Raw genomic sequence first — 25,242 nt, 5'->3', positions numbered from 1 at the left:
TTCATTAAAGATTATTACAAGATATTGAACATAGTTCTCTGTGCTATACAAAAGAAACTTTTTTTAAAATCTGTTTTTATATATAGTGGCTAACATTTGTAAATCTCAAACTCCCGAATTTATCCCTTCCCACTCCTTTTCCCCCGTAACTGTAAGATTGTTTACTATGCCTGTGAGTCTGTTTCTGTTTTATAAATGAGTTCATAGTGTCCTTTTTTATTTTTTTTAATTCCACATATGAGTGATATATGGTATTTTTCTTTCTACTTCTGGCTTACTTCACTTAGAATGACAGTCTCTAGGTCCATCCATGTTACAGCAAATGGCATTATTAAATTTCTTTTATGGCTGAGTAGTATTCTGTTGTATAAATATAACACAGCTTCTTTATCCAGTCATCTGTTGGACATTTAGGTTGCTTCCATGTCTTGGCTATTGTATATAATGCTGCTATGAACATTCGGATGCCTCTTAGATCTTTGCGACTGCTGATTGAATGGTTATTTCCTAATTGTGACTAATAAGCAATTCAGATTCTCAGTTTCAGGCTACTTTTCCTTTTTTAAAAAAATTTGTTTTTGGCTTACACTTTCAGATTCAAGGTTTCTTCCCCATTGAAACAAATAGATTTTAAGTATTACCTATACCAAGATGAATTTGCTGAGTACTCACTTGCTTTCATTAAATTCAGTTGTCATATCAACACATCCCTATGGGTGCAGGCTCCCATGGAGAAAACTCTCAGCTCTTGCTCCAGTCCCTGAAAATAGATCTTTCCCTGGATTTCAGGTTTTAGAAGAATGACTTTGGTAAATCTCTATTTTGTGTTGATATTTACATTTAATGTTTGTTACTTGCCATTACATATTTGAAAGTGGCCCAGAATTAACTCCAGATGGGTGGTCTAGAATGGAAATCTAAGGAAGGATGCTTTAAGAATTCTAAGCATTCCTCTTTCATTTAAGTGAACTGGAGAGGAGATAATTTGCTACCCCTTAGCAAATCCAAAGAGGTTTTTTGTGTTTTGTTTTGTTTTGTTGCATTTCTCATAGAATCCTTTAAAACTCCCAGAGGTCATTTCCCAAAGAGCCCAACAGGCTTGCTGCTCTTTCATTGGCTACTTTAGCAGAGTAGAGGGAAGTTAAAAAACCATTCTTCAGTGAAGTTCCATCTACTCTGCCCTCTTAAGAAGAGTCCATTTCTTGTACAGGATTGGGGTGGGGGTGGTGATCTTACTTCATATTTGTGGTCATCAAAAACTGAAATGGATCTGAGCTTTTGCAAACTTGACCCTGTACCTAGCACTATGGGATAAATCTGCAGGAGATCAAGTCACTAAGTCACACTTTACAGCTTCAGACATATTTTCCCATAAAGAACAAATAAATCCTATGTGCACAATAACCATAGTCCCCTGAAGTGACCAAGACACATGGTCTGATAATTATAAAGACTATAAAATAGAAGATTTGAAAACAGAATTGTTACAGAAATTCTAGGATATGTGGTCAAAGTCATTATGTGCCAGACCACTTTTTATATAAGGTATCAGTTCAAATCCTGATACGTAGATAAAGCACATCTGATTATCCTCATAGAGAACGGAATCACACACTGAAAATATGTGATGTATCCAAGCAATTGGTGATAAATGATCACATCCAAATTTAGTCATTGTTTCACCTCCACAAGTTCATGCTGCCTCTCTCATGGTTTAGGGCTGTAAAACATGTAGATTTTTGGCTTAAGTAATGATGCTCCAAGGGTAAGAAATGGCCAGGGAAGTGAATGTGTGGATGAAAGGCTGAGATGGGACACCATGGTCTGGTTGGCTGTAAGGGGAACATTGCAGAGGTGAAAACTATACTTTTACCAACTGTAAGTCTCATGGTAGAACTGAGGGTCATGTCATGACTCTGTTTGTTCTGTGACAGAATAAAAAATTACATACTTTTTAAAAACAAAAGTAGTTTACTATCCCACTGAAACGTTTTGTGCTATGACTTATTCCTCTGGGAATAATCTGAGATTAATAACCTCTAGTTTCTCAAGCTGATCTGAAACTTTTCTGCTTTGTGCAGGCACGAGAGCCACATGGGACAGAAGTTCAGAGTTATTTTACAGATGATATTTTTGTATAAACTTTTTTTTATTAATTTTTTGAGGCTTTACCCTGAGACAGAAATGGCAGTGGAGAACCCAGGAAAAGAACTGCAAATAAATAGATCATTTGAAGACATCTTTGACTGACTTTGAATAAAAATACTAATAGCACTATCCGAAAGCTTCAAATTAGTATAAAGTAGTGTGTTGAGGGAAGTAACCAGAAATTGACCTGAGAGCCAAGGCACAAGCCCTCCTGGCTGGAGATCTGAGATACCTGAACAATTACAATGGAAGAGAACTGTTGGGAGATAGAACCACCCTCTTTACTGTAACTTTGTCTTTACCTCTAGCCTTACACACACATGCACACACACACACACGCACACACAGCAAGCACACTACTGCTTTGAGAATATTGACTTCAGATGACATCTCCAGACCTGTAAATGAAAGGTTTATCATAGCAGAATTTTGCTGAATTAGGGCCCATAGGTGGAATTTTGAACTCTTCAGATGTAAATTTTCATTAAATTGTCCAGAGCTATGGTGTGAGTGAGCTCTAAACTTCATAGCAGAATGGCTACTTTGTGGTAACTTACTGAACAGGCACATTCCAGTAAGATCTACATTTGTACCAGGGCAGAAGACCAGCTGCTGTCCTTTCTTCTCAACAAAGGACTCTTGTGTTGGAACAAAATCTCTGTACTTTATGCCCAGCAGCAGAAGGGCGTCTGAGCAGTGATGTCAAAGTATACCATGATGTCACCACAGTTCACAAAGAATTACAGTTAATGCCATGTGAAGTGAGGCCAAATTCAACACTTTCCCTCTTGGGTCCTTTACAGTCTTCGAGACAGGAGCAAGGTCAGAGGTCAGGCTTTTGTATAATTTTGTTTCGCATTCTCCAGACACCCTAATTTTGGAATCAGGGGAGGGAGAAGACAGCCTGTTAAAGAAAAGTCACTCGACCATATGCCAAAAATGAATTCTGGTGTCCGTAGGCACAGATGTCTATACTAGGTTAATTCTTGGGATTTCTGCTGAAGACTACTAGACAAACTTAACTAAAAACTATTTTAACTGAAAACAATACGCCAAAAAAAAAAAAAAAAAACCAGATGGTTTTAGCAATAAATTTACACAAGAATTTGGCCCAGACTTTGAAATAAGTAAGAAAGGAGCAAAATAATATCAGACTGGTGGCATCTAAGAAATTTAATAAATGTTAGAAATAAGGCTTAGTCATTCTCTGTTTCCCTTTTAGAGTGTTTATCCAGCCATTGGTTGGATGAGAGTCTTGATCTCAAGAAAGGCAATACAGGAAAAATTCTTACAAACATTCTCAATCTAATCAATTCACCACCCTTTCTGTCAGCTGTCTCATACCCCTAACATTGACATTCTCCACTTTCTTCCATTTACCTTATAATATAAAGAGGTAAATACCATATAACCACTGGTGGTTCCTCAACATCTCTAGAACTAGAGGGTAAGCATACTATTAAGGAGCATAGGAAAATATCTCAAACAACTAAGAAGATAGAACTCGGACCCTTTAAAAACAGCACCTAGCCAAATCTCATTCCGAGGCAATCAGGTCCTCCTTTAGACTTTAACCACAGAGGAGGTTGAAGTCCTGACCCTTTGATGAGGGTAGGGGAAGGTAGGTTGGATGTAGAGAAGGACTGTGGCTCTGGTCCAGCCAGATGACCAGCCAAAGGGCTTGAGCTCACACAGGGTAATGAGAAGAGTCAGGCCAGGGACTGTGCAAGCTCACATCCCTTAGGAAGAGCCAAGAATAAGCCACTCAGGAGATCAAGGATACAATGAGCTTCCAGGTCCAGAGTTGGTGTCAGAACTAGGGCGTGAAGCCTAGAGCCCTGTGCCCAGAGGATAAGAGGTCATAAGAAGACTCACTCAAAAATAAGCATTCACAGCTCCAAGCAATGCTGGAGCAGTGGATGAAGGACTAGAGACATAGCAGGCAGAGTGAAGAATGGAAATTAAACTCTCAGATAACACTGCTGTAAAATGATGCGTCCGTGGGGATCTTTTTCTCTTTGACAGAGAGCTCTTTTTTTGGTCTTTGAAACTAGTGGCAGAAAGCATGAGTGATGGAAGCTGTTACTGTGTTCTGGGTTAAGACAAGGAGGAAAATTCTTTGAAACCACAGTCCCTGCCTGACACCTGAGGCCTTTCCCATGTACTGACTTCATTCATTCATACAACAAATATTTATTAGTTGCCTATTATAAGATTAGACACTATGGCCATGTGGTATTACATTCTAGTAGGAGATAGAAAATAAACAATAAACTTAATAAATAAGTAAATTATATTGTATTATAAAATGAGTGCCATAAGTAAAAAGAAAAAAATGGGACAGGGTAAGAGAACCTGGGTCTGGGGAGGGATGCAGGTTTAATAGTCTGGTCAGGGTAGGCAGTATTGGTAAGGTGAAATTTTCCAGTAAAGACTTAAAGGCAGCAAGACAGCTGCTCTAGAGGTGTCTAGGGAAGAATGTTCCAGAGGCAACAACCAGTGCTGTCCTAAGATAAGAAAGTGTTTGAAGAATAGCAAGGGGAGAAACCCAGAGAGAGATGGGGTCAAAGAGGTAACTCAGATAGTACAGGACCCTGTGGGACATTATAAGGACTCCAGTGAATCCAGGAGGAAATTGAGAAGTACGACCAGTGATGGGTAAACCCCAGAGGAGAGTGCCACATATGGGGAGAATCCCTTTGGAAACTCTTTACCTGGAGGAAAGAGGGTTAATGCCATCACATAAATGTTTTCCAGATTATAGTGTATTAGAGTGTCAGAGAACTATACATCATCCGTTTAGCTTAATAGCCTGTGGGTATTTATCACTGTTTCCCTGTGGCATGCATCTGTGCTATTGAAAAAAAGCAACTCGTTGTTGTTGTTGTTTTCTAATTAGATTTACTTATTTATTTATTTTAATGAAGGCACTGGGGATTGAACCCAGAACCGGAGGCATGCTAAGCATGCGCTCTACCCCTGAGCTATACCCTCACCTCCGCAACTCATTGTTTTTAATCAATTCAGTTGCCCCCTCAAAAAAGAAATGCTACCCATTAAAGATAGACTTTCAAACTTACTGAATGCAATGATCCCACTTTTCCCTGGTGCTTAATCTTAGTACTTGAGAGCTGTAGGTTGCTGTTGCTTTTGGCAACAAGGTGTGGCTTAAAGAAACATGTTCATCCTTATTCTTCCTATCTCTCTGCTGCCCTTTTAACCCCTAAGAGGAACACAGTACATCATAGACGGGAGGGATCGCTCATGGATGGCATGGTGCTACAGCCTGGATTTCAGCTCTGGCAACACTAATTCCTAGCAATGTGGTCTTGGGCAAATTGTTGAATCTTTGAGTCTAGTTTTATTTTTGTAAAATAGACATAATTTCAGTTAATTTTTAGGGATATTCTAAGAATTAAGTATGTTAACTAGACTCACTGTGGTGATCATTTTGCAGTATGTGCAAATAGCAAATCATTATGTTGTATACCTGAAACTAATGTTATATCTCAATTTAAAAAACAGTTAAGTGAGAAGATATATACTGTACCTAAGTATAGCAGATGTTTGGCAAACACTAGTTTACTTTCCCTTCTCTACGTGGTTTTCCCTTTTGTCTCTCCTCCTCTATACCCCTGTGACCTTAGGCTTCTTAGTGTTCTTGCTCTCTTTATGTTCTCACCTGTTTTGAGGAAATGATCTGATTAAACCCATTCACCATAGATTGGGACCATGCCTACTCCTAATGTGTATTCCCCACAGCACCATAATAGCTAGCATAATGCATTATGCTCAGTTGATTTGGTTTAATTTAAGCATCATCAACAACTTCATGTGTTACTCCCCCCAAGGGCTTTTGGACAATGCACAAAGGACTATACCAGTGGTCCCCAACTTTTTAACACAAAGGGGTCATTTATTATTATTTTGTATAGGCCTTGTGTTTTGAAAGTTTCCGTCAATTCAAAACACTGCATGTATTAAGTAATAATGTTCCTCTTGTTTTAAGACTTAAAAACCTGAGTACAATTTTAAAATAAGTGCAATAAAGATCAGGATTCAGCTTATTTGTATAATGAGATGGTTGAGGTTTTGGTGACCTTATGTAGTTTTATTGCAGGTAAACATATATCCATTAGGCTTTTGGAAACATTACACTTAGCTCATGGACCACTATGAGCACCTTTGTGAATGACTAGGGATCCTATCTTCTTGTATTGAAGAGGCATGGAGCACAAGTATAGATGAAAAGTAGTCCCTTCCCATTTACTTCCTCTATGTGCTTCCACGTCACAGAGTACAGATGAAGGCATCTGTTTACCCCTGTGCATAAGTCTGGCTTTGGTGATGGTTGTCTTGATAAGAATGTTCAACGTTGTTATCACCATTGCCCTAATAAACACTGAATAGTGTATCCTCGCATGGTTCATTGGCATCCTACTATAACTTACAGTTAGGAATCCCACGTTGGAATTTTGGTTCTGTTAGTTACCAGCTGTGTGACCTTGGCAAAGTTGTTTATCTTCTCTGAACCCGGTGTTGCAGTCTATACTTGAAATCATTTATATCTTCAGAGAACCTTCATCCTAAGAGAAATATATGTGGAGAATTGTCTAAAAGTTTCTCTGACTCCAAAGTTGTAAATGGGTTTAGTCTTTTTGCAAGACATGCAGTCTATTGGATTTGGCTTCTAGATCTCAATCTCATAGAGGGTCCAGGGGCGCATAAAATCTCAGTGGCAAAGAGTGCTGCGGTTGGTTAGTAATGTCTGCTGTGGGTCCTGGCAGGAAAGTTGCTGCACATGTGCCGTATTTTTGCCAGCCCAGCTCTAAGTGCTGTAAATTCTAGCCTTCGATTAAATTGGACCATCACAATGCTCTGTACCTGGATGGTTTGTTTTGGCTTCCTCAAATTTGCTTTCACTAAATGTTCCCCGACCACTAGGGTTCATTGACGATTATTGAAGAGCCAGCTCTTTTGCAACTTCTTATATTTATTTGCTTCATTGTTACTGGGGCATTGTTATGTGGCATTGTCTTTCAGGAAAGTCACACCAGATATATCTAGGATTTCAGTACTTTGAGTAATTAAGATTCTCCTGGGCCAGTTTGTCATTTGTCACATAAATACTTACTGAGTGTCCACTATAAGGAATGCATTATCCTGTACAGTTTCTAAAAGATCCAATACTTACTGAGTGTCCACTATAAGGAATGCATTATCCTGTACAGTTTCTAAAAGATCCAGCAGATGCTGTGACCCTTGTAACTGCTCATGTTTCCCTCTTTTCTAGAAACTTCACATCCAGATCCATGACCCCTAACTAGAAAATGCATAGGACTTCACAGTGTGCATTCTGTATTGTTCTTTCTTTCTGGCTTTAACTCATCTTTTTGACTTTTATTTCCCTTTTTTTTTAATTTAATTATGTTGTACAACATGTATATGCTATAAATCTTTTCATAGAAAGGTTAAATCATAAACAGATCGATCAATGTCTAAATCTCTTTTGAAGGTAAGTTTGGAGATAGATGATTTTCCCTATTAACATAAATAGTAAATGAGATATAATGTATGTCAGAGCACAGTCTTCCCCCATAAAGTTCTATCTGAATTAAATAATTATAAATAAAAGCAGCTGTGATCAGATTTGCAGAGTTTCATTTTCAATATTTGTCTTTCCCAGTGCTGAAAATAAAGGGATTTAAAAATTTCTTACCTCATGATGTTGGATCAAGAAAAGCTTGACATCACTGGCTCAGTATTTGATGCTAGAAGTTGAGGTCCTTATGGGAAACCATTTGAAACGTGGCCAGTGTGAACCCATCTAAGCATGTCAGTCTGGGCCACGGTATCTGCCTGTGGATTGTGTTTATTTACATTCTCCAATTATCCGTGCAGTGATCTTTCTTTCTCCTGTGGCTCCTAGTGAAGACATTTTATTATACATATTTCAGTGTCTAGAGAATTTCAGTCTTGTGTTCTGCCTGTTCACTTGCTATCAGTTATGTAAGGTGTAAAGGAAGAAACTCCTATCACCACATACTCCAGGCCTGATGCCTGAAATCTGCAGGACGTGCTGAGGATCTGTGAGCCAACTTGGACTGCATGTCATAATTCTAGTTTTTTGTTTAGGGAGCGTTTTCTCCCCTCCCCTTAGTAAATTCTGAAAAAGAATAAAGAAAAATTAAGTGTTAAGCGTATGTGTTCCCCTCAAAAGACGAGGAACTGCCTTGCCTGTCTGTGTGCCTGTGTACATATATGTATGCAAAAAGCATATATTCAAGACAAACAAGAAAATGTTGAAGGCCCATGAATGTTTAAACAACAAAAACACCTTGGAGCTTCTCACCTTTTATATCACCTGCGACAAAAGTTTTGTTTAAAAAAACTGCACCACCATGCATTTATTTTGAATTGGGAGGAGGTTACACCACTGTATTGAGCTGACACCTACTAGCAGAATACTAATAAGCTGCATTAGGCCAAAATATTCCGTTAGTTTTCCACCCTTTACAAAAAATTCCACGTAGTTGCCAAAGTTATGAGTGGTCATTATCTCACTTTAATGTTTTGTCCAGACTGGGGTGGGTCTCGGAACTCAGTGATCTGAACATTGCATTTCATGACATTTTACTAATAATGAGCATAGGTGCACCTGGATCTCTTAAAAATACGAGCCCTTAAAAGTAATTCTTGTTCATGCACCAGGACAAAGGTTTAGATTTGACCTCTCACTGTCATTAATGGTATGTCTGTTTCTCTGAGTGCACAGATACATGGAAACACACATACCAACAAATATGCACATTTTGGTACACATGTATGTCATCAGTGGCTGTGTCTAAGGTTGCCTATCTATAACCTACACTGGAATTATTAGCAAACCAGTATGTTTGGTGTTATGTTATGTTACGGATAATTGGAGAATGTAAATAAACACGATCCACAGGCAGATACCGTGGCCCAGACTGACATGCTTAGATGGGTTCACACTGGCCATGTTTCATTGATTTGCCAGCATTCACTGTGTATCTCAAATGCCAGGCACTGTGCTAAAGTAAAAGAGAAAGATTAATAAAACAGGTGATCTGCTGTGGAGACAGACAAGTTGATAGATTAAACTCAATATAAACTCAGTGTAAGTTACATAACTATTTGAATTGAGCACAGATAAAAGAAACCCCAAAATAGTGGCTTAAGCCCTTAAAGGATTTACTCCCTCACAAAAAGAGAAGTACAAATGTAAACAACCCACGTGCGGTTCCAGAACCAGGTTCTTTCTATCCTTCTGCTCTGCCATCCTTCCATTCTCAAGATCGTCTCATTTTTCAAGATGGCAACTGACGCCAATAGAAAGGAAGGCAGGTGAAAGGGACCCTCCCCAACCAAGGAGCTTCTTGTAAGCAGCCTTCCCAGAAGCCCCACATAACACTCTCACTATTATTTCACTAATTACAACTTGATCACATAGCCAATGATCAATGTATTCTTTCAACTGAATAAAATTGGAGTTCTGTTACTGAGAAAAATAGGGTAGATGGCTATGAGGTGGCAGTTTGTACTCTCTGCTGCATGGAGTTATAAACAAAAGGCTGAGGAGGCATAGAACATTAAAGTAGTTAAGTCTGGAATCTGAAAAAGGCTTGTTTTGAGGAGACACTTACTCTGGGATTTGAGGGATGAACAGGAGTCTGCCAAATAAAGAACTGGGAAAGAGCACTCCAGGCAGAAATATGCAAAGGCACAGAGGGGTCTGGCATTACACCTGCCAACTAAGCCCATTTCTGTATTCCTGTTTATTTCTTCTCAGTTATTAATGATAGCTCTTTAAGTAATGATTTAACTAATTTTTAATTGACAGTTACTTAAGGTCAGCAGATTGAGATATGTCAGCAATGGTTTTCCTGATATAATTGCAAATAATTTTCCACTTGGACCAAAATAAGAACATTTTATCTGATGATAAAGTATTACATATTTTAAAAACAATTGAGTTAGAATATTTTGGCATCTTAAAAAGAAAGTAATACAGAAAGGAAAAAAAAAAAACTATTGTGTCAGAGAGGTGTTTGTCTTTTCTATTCTGAAGTTAAACAAAGCCCAGTGAGAACTGACTTGGTTCATATCTTAGGGCCCATAAACTCACACTGGGGAGCACTAAGTTGGTGGTCTGGCCATGTCAGCCTTACAGTATGTCACCTTCTATTAACTATTCCTAATATGACGGTCACTCTGGATCTGTGAAGCTGGATTGTTCTTTTCTTAAAATGGCTTTGGAATCATAAGAAATATTTCAGATTAGAGAGAGATTTTCATGATGATCTCCTTTTTGGGCTCCTTTAGAGACATCAGAGTCCATTAAAAATTTTCCAGAGAAAGTTAAATCCTTTGAGAAATCTGAAATTTCTTTCACTGAAAGAATAAACTTAGGTTCGAGATACCTGAGAGTGTAAATTCCCATGCCCACTGCCTTTCCACGGAGCTGAGTATCTTCTAAGATTATGTGTCTTCAACCCCAAACAACAGTAGAGTCAGTGATTTCTTTAGTAATACTGCCTAAATTAAGATAGTCGTATTTCCTCAAAGAATTCAGCTCTATTAAGGCAATCAGATGGTTTAGTCTTCTGATAATCTTTTTTATTGAGATATAATTGATATTATATTAGTCTTAGGTGTACAAAATAATGATTTTATATTTGTGTATATTGTAAAATGATCACTGTGGTAAGTCTAGTTAATATTCATTACCACACGTGGTTACAGATCTTTTTTGCTTGTGATGAGAACTTTTAAGACTGACTCTCTTAGCAACTTTCAAATATACTATACAGTATTATTTATTACAGTCACCATGCTGTGTATCACATCTCTATGACTTATTTTGTAACTGGAACTTTGTCTCTTTTAACCACCTTAACCCATTTCACCCACCCTCAACCCCCGCCTTTGACAACCACCAATCTGTTCTCTGAATCTATGAGTTTTTTTGTTTGTCTTTTTAGATTCCACATGTAAGTGAGATCATGTGCTATTTGTCTTTTCCTGACTTATTTCACTTAGCATAATGCTATCAAGATCCATCTGTATTGTTGTAAATAGCAGGATTTCTCTCTTTTTTCATATATATATATATATATATATATATATATATATATATATATATATATATATATATATGTATCTCCATTTATCTATCTGTGGACACTTGGATTTTTTCCATGTCTTGACTATTTAAAATAATGCTGCAATGAAAATGGGGATCCAGATGTCTTTTCAGGATAGTGATTTCACTTCTTTTGGAGAAATACCCGGAAGTGGGATTGCTGGTTCATATGGTAGTTCTATTTTTAAGTTTTTAAAGGAGCTTCCATACTATTTTCCATAGTGGCTGCACCAATTTAAATTCCCACCAACAGTGTATTAGGGTTCACTTTTGACCACAACCTCGCCAACACTTGTTATTTGATGTCTTTTCGGTAACAGCCATCCTGACAGATGTGAGGTGATGTCTCACTGTGCTTTTGATTTGCATTTCCCTGATGATTAATGTTGTTGATTACCTATTCATATGTCTGCTGGCCATCTGTTTACCTTCTTCAGAAAGATGTCTATTCAGATCCTCTGCGCATGTTTAAATTGGATTGTTTGGTTTATTTGCTATAGATTTGTATGAGTTCTTTATATTTTCTGGGTGTTAATGCCTTGTCACGTATATGATTTGCAAATGCTTTCTCCCATTCGTTAGGTTGCCTTTTCATTTTGTTGATAGTTACTTTTGCTGTACAGAAGCTTTTTAGTTTGACATAGCCTCCCCTTGTTTATTTTGGCTTTTGTTGTCTTTGCTTTTGATGTCAAATACAGTATGATTTGGGGTGGGGGGCAAATTTGTTTTTTTTGAATTAGCTAGGCAGTACTCTAAGATAGACTAAACCTCCTAGCAACACTTCCCCTTCATCTCATTAACTCTGACTCCTCATTCTCTCAGCTCAGAAGACTCTTCCTCAGGAAAATCTTCTTTGGCCTTTTTAAACAGATCAAGTTATCCATACTTTATGCTCTCAGACTACCGCATAGCTGTGTTTTAATAGTTTCCGTCATGATTATCATTCTGCATGTATTGTGTGTGATGATTTGGGTAACATCTGCTTCCACCACTAGACTCTAAGTCCCCTGAGGGTGGACCCACGTGTGCTTGAACTCACCATTGGATTTTACTCCTAGCACAGCGCCTGGCTCATAGCAGGTCTGCAATCATTATTAGCTGAATGATTAAATAATTTGTTTGTCTTTGTAAATAAGTTACTTCTGCGTTCCACTTCACACTGTGCTTGGAATATAAGAATGAATGCAAAATTGCTCAGCTTGTGTGTGGGTTCATCTACAAATAAGGATTTGAAAATAATTTCACTGCAATTATAGAGAAGCTCATCAAAGAAGTCTTAAGCCAGCACACACTGGGCTCTGCGTGGGTGAAGGTTGCATCCATTCTGAAATGGCCTAACTGTTGCCTCTGGACATACTGAGGTCATTTGCAGCTTGACCACAGTGAACACATAAAGATGGGATGGAACCAGTCCCCCCGTCACTCCTTACTTAAAAACTAGGCACAATGTTCTCCTGACATTTTCAAGTTTCAAAGCATGTGTGACTGCTGAAAGAGTTGTTGTTTTGCCATTTATTTTAAAAGATGCCCATATGCTTTTAGGGGAAATGTACACATGACCACATTTTAAAAATAGAGCACATATATAACACAAGACTCAATAGTTGTATTTTTTATTTTTTAAACCTTTGCCTAAACATATGTTTGCGATTATTAGTTAAAGGTAAAAAAAAAAAAAAAAAAAGAAAGAAAAAGAAAATCAAGCCTCAAAGAAAGGTCATATCAACAACCAGGCTTTTGAAAGGCAGGATGGATGGTGAGGACATTGTAGACATAAGCCCCTTCAAATGTCACTACAGTTATCATTTTATTTTGTCAAAAACAGTAGTTGAAGTAGTTTGGGAGTGGAATAGATCTTTTGATATTAGATCTAACTAGAACTCTTGAAGTCCAACCTGGTTGAGTTTGGATTGGAATTTTTTGTAACTTGAACATTGAAAAGGCAAGATCAGAGATACAAATACATTTGCCCATGTAATTGATGAAGACTTGTGATTTTGTTAAGCCTGACTTGGGTTAAGCACAAACGTTTTGTTAGACGTATTTAGAACTCAGCTACTTATTAGCTAAGTGACCTTGGCAAGATTCATAACCTCAGCTATAAAGCGGGGATATCTCGCATGATTGTTTTGAGAATAAATGAGATGTGTGTGTCGTGCCTGGTACAACACAGGGCCAGGCAACAGCAGGCTTTCACTGTTGGCTCTCTCCGCTGCCCTCCACACCAACCCTTCCCTCCCAGCATGTACACGTATACTTATCTGGTTCTGTCAGCTAGTACAGTGATTCTGTTCTCTTTTCTTCATTGAAATGCTAGCTAGAAAAGGAGATATTTTAACTATCACTTAACGAATATTTACTGAAATCCTACAATTTGCCAGTCCTGGTTGTTTGAAATGTATCAGTGAACTCAAGGCACAAAACCCCTACCCTTATGCATATTACATTCTAAGGAATATATAGAGATTACTCATAAAATTTTTCCTGCTACAGTTGCCTCACAGTTGTTTCTTTCTGTGATTGGGGTGAATCATAATTATTGACAGTGGGAATTATGCTTTAATTAAGATTCTTTAATATTAATAGTTCAGTATCTTTGTCTCTCCCTCACCGTCTCTCCCCCACTTGACTCCCTCCTTCCCCTTCTCCTTCCCTTTCCTTCTCTCTTCCCCTCCATTACTTCCCCTCCCTCTCCCTCTCCCTCACTCCCTAACCCTGTATATTTCAGTACATATGAGCTGTGAAAACATCTTTACCCATACTACATTTTTTTTCCTTAGCTTCATTCGATTCCAGCTGAATTCAGTCCCCTTCATGGGAAGCATGTCTTAGCCTCCTCAAGGATGACAGGAGGGTCATTTGGGGGCAATGGGCTTCACCACAGATCCCTCCACCAGCAGGCACCTGGTTGAATTACCTACCTCTCTGCTTCTCTTCCTTGTTAGATTGTTGGCTGCGATCACCAGCTGGGAAGCACCATCAAGGAAGATAACTGTGGAGTCTGCAACGGAGATGGGTCCACCTGCAGGCTGGTCCGAGGGCAGTATAAATCCCAGCTCTCCGCAGCTAAACGTAAGCCACTCCAGGGATGGGGCAATCCATGGGCCTTCTGACCTGTTATACTCCCCTGGCTTAGCTCCCTGAAGCAACTAGGGGATAACACCCCCATCAAACAATGTGGAAAGATTTATGTTCCTGCTTTATGAATTCGTTTAGGTGGGACAAGTCAGGTCACCTATTGCAACCCCAGGGAGGAAACTTTTTCTTTAGGGAGCACATTAGGTATGAACTAGATGTGGATCCAGATACACTTGATGTACAAGCGTGAGCTTTGCTGGCCAACATGAAGACAGAGTGCATTCTGGTCCCTGACTGATCTGTAGACTGACGTGCCTGGTGGAATAGAGCAGAGAGAGAGGGAGGATCAGAACAAATTCTCTCCTACCGCTGTGAAATCACAGGGTCTTCATTTAAAAAGTGATATTTGATCAGTACTGATCACAGATTTCTCCAGAATTAATACAGGACAGTGATGATGTGAAGCCATTTATTGACCGTTGTGTCCTAGTCTCTCTGCATCAGTGCAATGAATGTGTGCTTACTGTACATGTACGTGCTGGGAACTTTACGTAATCATCCCATTTAATCCTCACAACAACCTTATAGCAAGGTACTGTTTATCCCCATGTTATGAATGAGATAACTGAGGCTTAGACAGATTATATGACTTGCTCAGAGTTACACAGCTATAAAGTATCAGAGCCAAGATGTAAGCCCAGAGTCTGATTCCAGAGCCTAAGCACTTATATCTTCCTCTGGATTGTCCAACAACCCTGCTGACTGTTTCCATGGCGGGACATTTGTAAAGCAGTTAGCTGGATGGAGGCAAGATACCTCAAGTATCTCCCCAGCTGGGTCCTGCTAGGGTAGATGGTATATGTTCTCATGATACCCAAGCCAAAAACAAAGTCACTCAGCAGTCCAGATCATTTTACCATACACTCTCCTCTGTGACAATCACTGTTCTAATCTACAACAGATAGAGATAGAAACAGAGCAAACCCTGTACTCATGAGGTTTTTTGTTTTTTTTTTTTAATAATTTGACCTTGCTTGACATATTGTCTCAATTTTGCCGTTATCCAGAGTCCTCCAATAGATCTTCAATTGAGTACCTCTTCACACATGTCTCCCCTGGTTCGGGAAGTGAGAATGAGTATCTTTACTGAATGTGGTTTTGTTCTCTTTACTTGTTGACTAGCTGGAGGAAAACATTTGACATATGGGGGAGTTGTGGCTTTGTAGGTCAAGAAAAAAAAGTAGTGTGCACTGGAAGTCTATTCCGAGAAGTCAGGAAAAGGTAGCTTGCCAAAAGGAACTAGGCTCTGGGGAAGAAGGGGAGTAGGAAGAAAGACTAGGAACTTTTAAACACATGAAACTTTGGAGGTGCCAGCTTACAGAACTCTGTCCATTCCAACACCCCGTCAAGCAGTGAAAAATGTGATTCTGGGGGAAAAAAAGACTCTAGCAGATAGAATGATGAATGCTGAGGTAAATTAGACATTGATATAGTACATTCAGGTGAGTTTTTTTGCTGTGGTTGTGTATTGGTAACTTCTTCTAGAAGATGAAAAATTAAAGAATTTAGAAGATGGAAACCAGGGAAGGATAGAGGCTTAATTCTTTTATAAGTCTCTGAAGTCACGGCGAGATATTTGGGGGAAAAAGTTCATTTAAAAGGTCACTTTTATAGAACTCTTTAAGAAATTCTAGAAGAGCTGAAGCCTTTATTGGTGTCACATAGTTGAATCAGCGCTCGCTGTGTAGGAATCTAGTCATGTCTGTTAGGCACAAATGCATTTGTGCCGTGGCCGGTGTACAGTGACTTCTGAGGGCATGCTTTCATGGTGGGAATCCTTCCTTTACTTCCCCTCGCATCCCCCACCTTCCTGTCCTCATAGGAAAGCCTGAACATTCAGCTCACATATTCTTCTTACTGTCCTAGTAAGGGGTGACTGGGGCCTGAATCACTGGAACCAAGGAACAAACTAGAGCAAACTGAGAGCCCTAAGTCATCTCCAGGTCTGAAAACAGACACCTCAGTGAAAAGCGCTCTTGGGGTGGGGTGGGGGGTATAGCTCAGTGATAGAGCACGTGCTTAGCACACACAAGGTTCTGGGTTTAACCCCTAGTAGCTCCTTTTTTTTTTTTTTTTTCCAAAGTGTTCTATTCAAGGCTGGCTGGGGGTAAATGATATAATACACAACCTGATGATGGTCCATAATGACAAAACGCAATTGATACCTTAGTGCTGACAATGCCTCCTGACAAAATGGTTGATGTCAGAAAAGCCCAGCAGATCATGCACCTCACCGCAATCTATAGCAGATGCTGAACAGACAGCCTCATTTATGTTTTCTGCACTCCCAGAAGAACCTTTTACCCAAAGTTACAGACTGTGAAGGTACCCACAGGCAGGGGAGAGCAGGCTGCTCCACAGGGCCCAGTGTCCCCTCCAGGTGAGCAGCTTTCCACCCGGGAAGGCCTGGAGGAGTTCTGCCAGGTCCCTCCCCTGCGCTCAGCCAAAACGATCTCTTCAAACCCCTTGCCAGCCGCGTGCTCTTTTCAAACCCCTTGCACTCCGATTCCCCACATTGAACTCATTTTCTTCTGAACTTATATCCAAGTTTTTTCCTTATGTTATCAAGCCTCAGGGGAACAAAGAAAAGATAGGAGAGCAGAGAAAGACCATGGTGGAAAGTGCCAGAAAGAACAGGAGAAGTAGGAGGAACTTAGCACATGGCTGCCATTTGCTGGCAAATAAAAAAGTAACCATCTTTGTATTAAAAGACATTATTGCCTGATACAAAGACAGACAACAGAAATACAGAGCTGGATCAAGGCACTGTTTTCCCCTTTTAAAGAAAATGGTGGTCCATTGATCACGTTTGGCCTTTTCATTCTTCGTGGTAGCTTTTTCCCTACTTCTCCAACCCAACCAAAAAAAGAATCAAATTTAGCTAACATTAGCCTAATTTGATTCTTGAAATTAAAGGCTCATTTTCTCAAATAGTATTGCCTTGTACCACATTTTGTGTTTTCCAATTATACTCAGAATATGCTTAGACCCAGAGCTGGCCTGTTTGCCATCAATTTGATGTCTGCAACTTTGCAAACCTCCCCAGTGTGTCTGCATGTTGGAAAATACCTGGCTATCCTAAAGCGCACTCTCTCTCTCCCTTGAGTGGCAAGAACTAGATAAATTAATTTATATCAGGAGAAAGTGAAGCTCCTAGTAGCTCGCTTTCCTTCTCAGACTGTGCTTACGCTGATTTATAATGGCTATAGGTTAACGTACTCCTGGACTATCATTCTGGCTCAAAGACTTTTGAGATAAACGATATTTATGATAAGATACAGCTCTATATATTATAAAGTGAAAACTACATATGATTTTTTTAAAGAAAGCACAAAACTTTACAGAAATTTCCACCTTGCACCTGATTTCAGGCTATGCTTACAAGCCACTCATTCATTCATCTAGCGGCAATTCACTCATACATTTATTTGACAACAACTATTTCTTGGGTACCTGCTCTGTACTGAGGAACTGTTTTAGGTGCTGGAAACACAGGAAAGAGCAAAACAGACAAAAATCCATTTTTCTCTACAATGAAGTATCACCTCACATCCGTCAGAAGGGCCATCATTGAAAAGTCCACAATGATAAATGCTGGAGAGGGTGTGGAGAAAAGGGAAGCCTCCTACACTATTAGTGGGAGTGTAGTTTGATGCAGCCATTATGGAAAACAGTATGGAGATTCCTCCAAAGACTAAAAATAGACTTACCATATGATCCAGCAATCCCACTCTTGAGCATATAGCCAGAGGAAGCTCTAATTTAAAAAGATAGATGCACCCCAGTGTTCATAGTAGTACTGTATACAATAGCCAAGACATGGAAACAACCTAAATGTCCACCAACAGATGATTGGATAAAGAAGACATGAGATACAGATATAAGTATAGATATATACATAGATATAGAGATAGTGGATACTACTCAGCCATAAAAACAATAGAATAATGGCCATTTGCAGCAACATGGATGTCCCTGGAGAATGTCATTCTAAGTGAAGTAAGCCAGAAAGAGAAAGAAAAATACCATATGATAACACTTATATGTGGACTCTAAAAAGAAAAGACACAAATGAACTTATTTACAAAACAGAAACAGACTCACAGACATAGGAAACAAACTTATGGTTACCAGAGGGGAAAAGGGATGGGAAGGAGTAAGTTGGGTACTCGAGATTTGCAGATACTGACTACTATATATAAAAAAGATGTAAATAATAAGTTTCTCCTGTACAGCAGAGGGAACTATATTCAATATTGTATAGTAACCTATAATGAAAAAGAATATGAAAACAAATATATGTATGTTCATGTATGACTGAAGCATTATGCTGTACACCAGAAATTGATGCAGCATTATAAACTGACTATACTTCAATTAAAAAATTTAGTTTTCTGAGGAGGCCTACATACTAGTGTGAGGGACAGACAGATAAAGGAACTAAACAAATAACTAAAGAAAATGCATATGTGTCCTATGGCAATAGGAGTCATGGAAAAAAAATGAAATAAAGAAGGCAAAGAACCAGAGATACAGATGGGCTGCCAGGCAAAGGTGTTGGAAGGGATTGCAGTTAAAAAGGTTAGTAAGACTCACTGATAAGATGACTCTTGAGCAAGGATCTGAGGGACGTACAGGTAGGGTACCACATGTAAGTCAGGAAGAAGAAAATTCCAGGCATAGAGAAAGCAAGAGCAAAGGCCCTGAGGTAGATGCATTCTTCACATATTTCTTGAAGTGCCAAGAAGCTGATGTGATTGAAGTAAGGTCAGTTTACAGAAGGCTAAAGGAAATGATGACAGCAGGAAGACTGTAAGATACAGGATGAAGAATGGCAAACACTACAGGATTTTATATGGACTTTGGCTGTTGGTCTAAATGAGAAGAGAAGTCAAAGGGTGATTCTGAGCAGAAGAATAACTTACATTTGATTTATTTTTCAAAAGTATCATTCTGTCTTCTCTGTTGAGAATAGTCTATAGTGGGTCTTACTGTGGAGGTGAGAAAAGCAGGCAGTAAGATGGGCCATGGATGGCTTGGACCATGGTCATGTATCTGATTCTTGAAATTTAAAGAAGCCTTGTGGTTACACTGGGGCTACCCAGATAATCTAGGATAATCTTTTTAAGATCAGCTGATTAGCAATCTTAATTTCATCAGTGACCTTAATTCCCCCTTTATATGTAACATAACACATTCACAGGTTCTGGGCATTAGGACATGGACATCTTTTGCAGGGGGTGGGGTGAGGAGTTACTCTGTTGGTCACATGTTTGTTTATTTCCTCTTTGATGTAGTGTTAATTCAAGTCATTTGCCAGTTTTTAAAACAGTGTATTTGGTTTCCTACTGTTGAGTTTTTTTTGTTTTGGGTTGTTTTTTTTTTTTAACTTTTTTGAAATTAAAGTATAGTCAGTTTACAATGTTGTGTCAATTTCTGGTGCACAGCACAATGCTTCAGTCATACATATATTCGTTTTCCTATTCTTTTTCACTGTAAGCTACTGCAAGATATTGAATATAGTTCCCTGTGCTATACAGTATAAACTTGTTTACCTATTTTATATATACCAGTTAGTATCTGCAAATCTTGAACTCCCAATTTATCCCTTCCCACCTCTTCCCTCCTGCTAACCATAAGTTTGTTTTCTATGTCCGTTGAGTCTGCTTCTGCTTTATAAAGAAGTTCATTTGTCTTTTTTTTTCTTTTCAGATTCCACATATGAGTGGTATCATATGGTATTTTTCTTTCTCTTTCTGGCTTACTTCACTTAGAATGACATTCTCCAGGGACATCCATGTTGCTGCAAATGGTGTTATTTTATTTTTTATGACCGAATTATTTTTATGACCGAATAGTATTCCATTGTATAAATATACCACAACTTCTTTATCCAGTCATGTGTCAATGGACATTTAGGTTGTTTCTATGTCTTGGCTATTGTAAATAGTGCTGCTATGAACATTGGGATACAGGTGTCTTTTTGAATTAAGGTTCCCTCTAGATATATGCCCAGGAGTGGGATTGCTGGATCATATGGTAAGTCTATTTTTAGTCTTTTGATCAATCTCCATACTGTTTTCCACAATGTCTGCACCAAACTGCATTCCCACCAACCTACTATTGAGTTTTGAGAGTTCTTTAAATATTCTGAATACAAGTCCTTCATTGAATATGTGATTTGAAAATACTTTCTCTCAGTAGGTAATTTCTTTTTTCAAAATTGCTTAACATTATCTTTCACAAAGCAAAAGATTTAATTTTGATGAAGACCAACTTACTGTTTTTTTTCTTTCTGTGGAGAATGCATTTAATATCATGTCTAAAAACTCCTTGCCTAATCCCAGGTCAGAAAGTCTTCTCCTCTGTCTTCTAAAAGTGTTATAGTTTTATATTTTACCTTTGGATCTATAACCTATTTTCAGTTTATTTTTATATAAGGTGTAAGGTTTACATCTAGGTTGAATTTCTTTTTATATAAGGATGTCCAATTCTTCCAGCCATTTGTTAAAAAGATGATCTTTTCTCCCTTGAATTGCCTTTAAAACTACCAAAAATTCATTGTCTGTTTCTATGTGGGTCTTTTTCTGGGCTCTTTATTCTGATTTACGTGTCGATTCCTTCACCAATTCCACGCTGTCTTGGTTACTATAGTTTTAAAGTAAGTCTTAAAATCAGGTAGTAAGATTTCTCTAACTTTATTCTTCTTTTCAACCTCATTTTGGCTACTCTGTACTAATTCCTTTAACTTTTCATATAAATTTTACAATATGTTTGTCCATATATTCAGAAAATCTTGCTGAAATTTTTATTATAATTGTGTTAGTTCTATGGATTGTTTGGGAAGGAATTGACATCTTTACTATAAGATATTAACCTATGAGCATTTCATGTCTATCAATTTATTTAGGTCTTCTTTGATTCTTCATCAATCTTTATTAGTTTTCAGTATATATTTTAGTTAGTTTTATACCACTTTCACTATTTTACAACTACTGCAAATATTTGTATTTTGTATTTCAATTTCAGTTATGTATTACTAATTTATTTTTTGGCCATATATTTTGCAAACTTGCTAAACTCACTTACTAGTTCTGAGGGTTTTTGAATTTTCTACGTAAACATTTTATTTACAGATGAGGATGGCTTTACTTCTTCCTTTTCAGTTTGTAAACCACTTATTTATTTACAACCTTACTGTACTGACAAGGATGTCCAATACAATGTTGAGCAGAAGTTCCAAGAGTGGATATTCTTACCTTACTGCCAGTGTTAAGAGGGAAAGTACTCAATTTCTCACTGTTGAGTATGATATTAGCTGTAGGTTTTTTTAGTAGACGCTCTTTATCATTTTGAGGAAGTTCTTTTCTATTACTGATTTGCTGAGCATTATTATCAATGAATGAATGTTGAATTTTGTCAAATCCTTTTCTGCTTCAGTTGATATGATCATGTGAAAAATTCCTTAGACTTTTATTGTGATGGATAACAATAATTGATTTTCAAATAAAGAACCAGCCTTGCAATCCTGGAATAAATTCCACTGAATCGTAATGTATTACTCTTTATTTAGATTACTGGATTTGATTTGCCAGTGAATTGTTTGTGGGCTTTTTACATCTATGTTCATGAAAGATAGTTGTCTATAGTGTCCTTTTTTATACCATCTTTGTCTGGTTTTGATAATTAGTATGATGCTGGCCTCATACAGTGAGTTGGAAAGTGTGATTCCTTCCCTTCTGTTAGAGGAGGGATTGGCTTGAACATAGATACAGTACATCTGAAGAGAAGTTACAGGATTGATGTTACTTCTTTTTTAAAGTCTAGGTAGTATTCACCAGTGAACTTTTCTGGGCCTGGAGATTTCTTTGCTTATCTTATATTTAACCTTTTCAACATACGGAATACAGTTACAGTAACTATTTTAATGTCTATTCTGTGTTTTGATTGATTGATTTTTTTTTTCTTTTCAATATGGATTGTGTTTTGGGAGTTTCTTTGCAGGCCTGGTAATTTGTTACCTGATTCCAGACATTACAAATTTTAACTTCTTGGATATTAGATATTTTTGTATTCTTATAAATATTCTTGGGTTTTGTTCTAGAGGCAGTCAGGTTACTTGAAATCAGTTTGATCCTTTGGGGTCTGAAAATTTGGGAGGCAAGACCAGAGCCATGTTGGATTAGTGGTAATTGTGCCCCACTACTGAAGCAAGACTTTTATGAGTCCTTGATGTCCCATGAATTATTTCCAGTCTGGTGGCTGAAATAAGATACCATTCCCAGCCCTTTATGTATGGGTTCTATTCTGTGTGGCCCAATTTGTGTGGTTTTCCTCGCCTCAGGGAGTTTTGCCACATGCATGTACTGATCAGGATGCTCATGCTGCCATTAGTTTGGACACCTAAAGGGAATCCTCTTAAGTCTCCAAGATTGTCTCTGTGTCCCTCCCTCTCCAGATACAGAGAAGTAATCTGGTAATCTGTCCTTCAAACTCTAGCCACCTTGATCTCTTTAGACTCTTAGCTTTATCTCCTCAACTCAGGGAATCCACTGGGTTCTACCCAAGTACTCACTTTCTGAGCTGTGGCATGGAAAGTCTTCCAAGGCAGAAGGCTGGGGCAGTATTAGGGTTCAATTCATGGTTCCTGAATCTCAGGAATCACTGGCCTCCTTTGTCCCATCCAGTGTTATGAAAGCCATTGTGTCATATCACTTTTTCTGACTTTTTGATTGTTTTGGGCAGGATATTAAAGCTGTGTCCTGTTGCTTCATCTAGACAGGAAGCAGAAGTCTTGATGCTCGGTTCATAATTCAGGTTTGCAAATATATAAGTTAGCCTACTCTTGGCTCCCGCTTTGGGAATGTCGTTAAGCATGACTGATTTCTTATCGCCCTTCAACACCCTCCACCATTCGATTCTTAGAGTGTGCTCCACTGTTGTCTTGGAATCTTCTTCCAAGCTGCTGACATTCATTTTGCAAGTTTGGCGTATTGACTGTTTTGATGGTGGCACCTGTGCAGGCAGTGATAACTGTAACAGGATTATTCCCTCTGCCTGAGAGAGAGACTATAAACACTATTGATTGTGAAGTGTATTCTGATTTCATATACATTAAAATTTGAAAGGTTGTTCCTCTTAGAATCAGTTAAATATGATATTTTAACTCTAGTGACAGTAGGACTTTCTAACTGACTAGAAGTAAAGTTTTTGGCCTAAGCAACTGTAAGGGTGAGGGGAGGATGCACCTTGGCTGGCCTGTCCAGTGTGTATCCTCCATGTGCAACTGCTGATAAACTGGGGGTCAGGGGGAAAAGGGGGATTTGAAGGGCTCATATTCTTGGTTTCACTTTAGTTTATTGGATATATTTTAAGAATAATAAAGTTGTCATAAAAAATACACCATTAAAACCTCCTCAAGGTTGGCAGAATTTTTTTTTTTTGAAGTATAGCTGATTTACAATTTTGTGTTAGTTTCTGGCGTACAACATAGTGATTCAGTTATTCATTTATATTTTTTTCAGATTCTTTTTCATTATGGTTTATTATAAGATATTTAATATAGTTCCCTGTGCAATACAGTAAATCCTTGTTGTTGATTTTATATATGGTAGTTTGTACCTGCTAACCCCAAATTCCTAATTTATCCCCCCCACCTTTCTCCAGTGGTAACCATAAGTTTGTTTTCTGCATCTGTGAGTCTGTTTCCATTTTGTGAATAAGTTCATTTCTATCATTTTTTCAGATTCTGCATATAAGTGATACCATAGGATATTTATCTTTCTCTGTCTGACTTACTTCACTTAGTATAATCTCTAAGTCCATCCATGTTGCTGCAAATGACATTATTTCATTCTTACTGGTGAGTAGTATTCCATCTTATATATACAGATAGAGACAGAGACCAGATATATATATATATATCTATATATATAGATATATATGGATGATACGTATGTATATATGTATATATATACCGTATATATACACCACATCTTCTGTATCCATTCATCCATTGATGGACATTTAGGTTGTTTTCATGGGAAGACTATTTGTATATATAGCCAACTGTATTAACAGTAGCTCTTTCATTTAAAAATAATAATAAGATTAAGTATCAGCCTCATAGACTTAGAGAGGAATCTTTAAAATCATGAACTTATCAACAGGTCTAAAACTAAGACAAACTCAGATGTGAGACTAGAAAATCCTGTCCTTTCAAAAATTATTATTGTCACCTTTCTCTGGTACAACAGCAAATCACACCAATCAATCCACATATGATGAAACTAAAAACAAATCTAAAATATTCTGTAGAAAGATGTGGACTAGATATACAGCTGTAGATTTTTGAGGGCATAGTTTAGGTACAAACCCTGAGAACAGTTTCCTTGAGAAAAGGCACTGGCAAGCCCTCTGTGTGAAGTGACAGAACTGATGATTCCCATGGAAAGTGTTTCCATTGAACTGAGAAAGAGGTTATGTAATTTCTGAAGCAGGTCTTTCAGAATGGTTGATTAATAACCTAGAAATATGTTCTGAAGATTGGCATCATGGTTCTATCAACAGAGCCAGAGTAGATTAGAGCAGATACATTTGATCACAGAGCAGCATACCTTCATGGGAAAGGGCACCCAGAGACATGCCCGTCGCGGTAAGAGGGGATATAGCCACCTGCATGGCCGGCCATACTGACTGAATCAATCATTGAGGAGACAGGTGAAGAAATTAAACTTCTCACCCATCCTCTGATGTCTTAAACACCCCTCTGTGCACAATACTGTAGTACA

At 38.2% G+C, this 25,242-nt stretch overlaps 1 protein-coding gene across 3 annotated transcripts in view; it reads left to right on the top strand.

Moving 5' to 3' along the window:
- The window catches only part of ADAMTSL1 (ADAMTS like 1), an 825,746-nt gene that overhangs the window by 560,555 nt on the left and 239,949 nt on the right, over nt 1-25,242 (top strand). For all 3 annotated transcript variants that reach the window (XM_045509897.2, XM_045509896.2, XM_010946030.3), the window contains one exon: nt 14,260-14,386. In XM_045509897.2, the coding sequence (XP_045365853.1) occupies nt 14,260-14,386 (127 nt within the window). The remainder of the gene's footprint in view (nt 1-14,259; nt 14,387-25,242) is intronic.

The sequence above is a fragment of the Camelus bactrianus genome, chromosome 4, assembly GCF_048773025.1.
Source record: "Camelus bactrianus isolate YW-2024 breed Bactrian camel chromosome 4, ASM4877302v1, whole genome shotgun sequence".
Classification (NCBI taxonomy): Eukaryota; Metazoa; Chordata; class Mammalia; order Artiodactyla; family Camelidae; genus Camelus; species Camelus bactrianus.
Note: the sequence above shows the minus strand (reverse complement) of the source record. Positions and strands in the feature narration are given on the sequence as shown.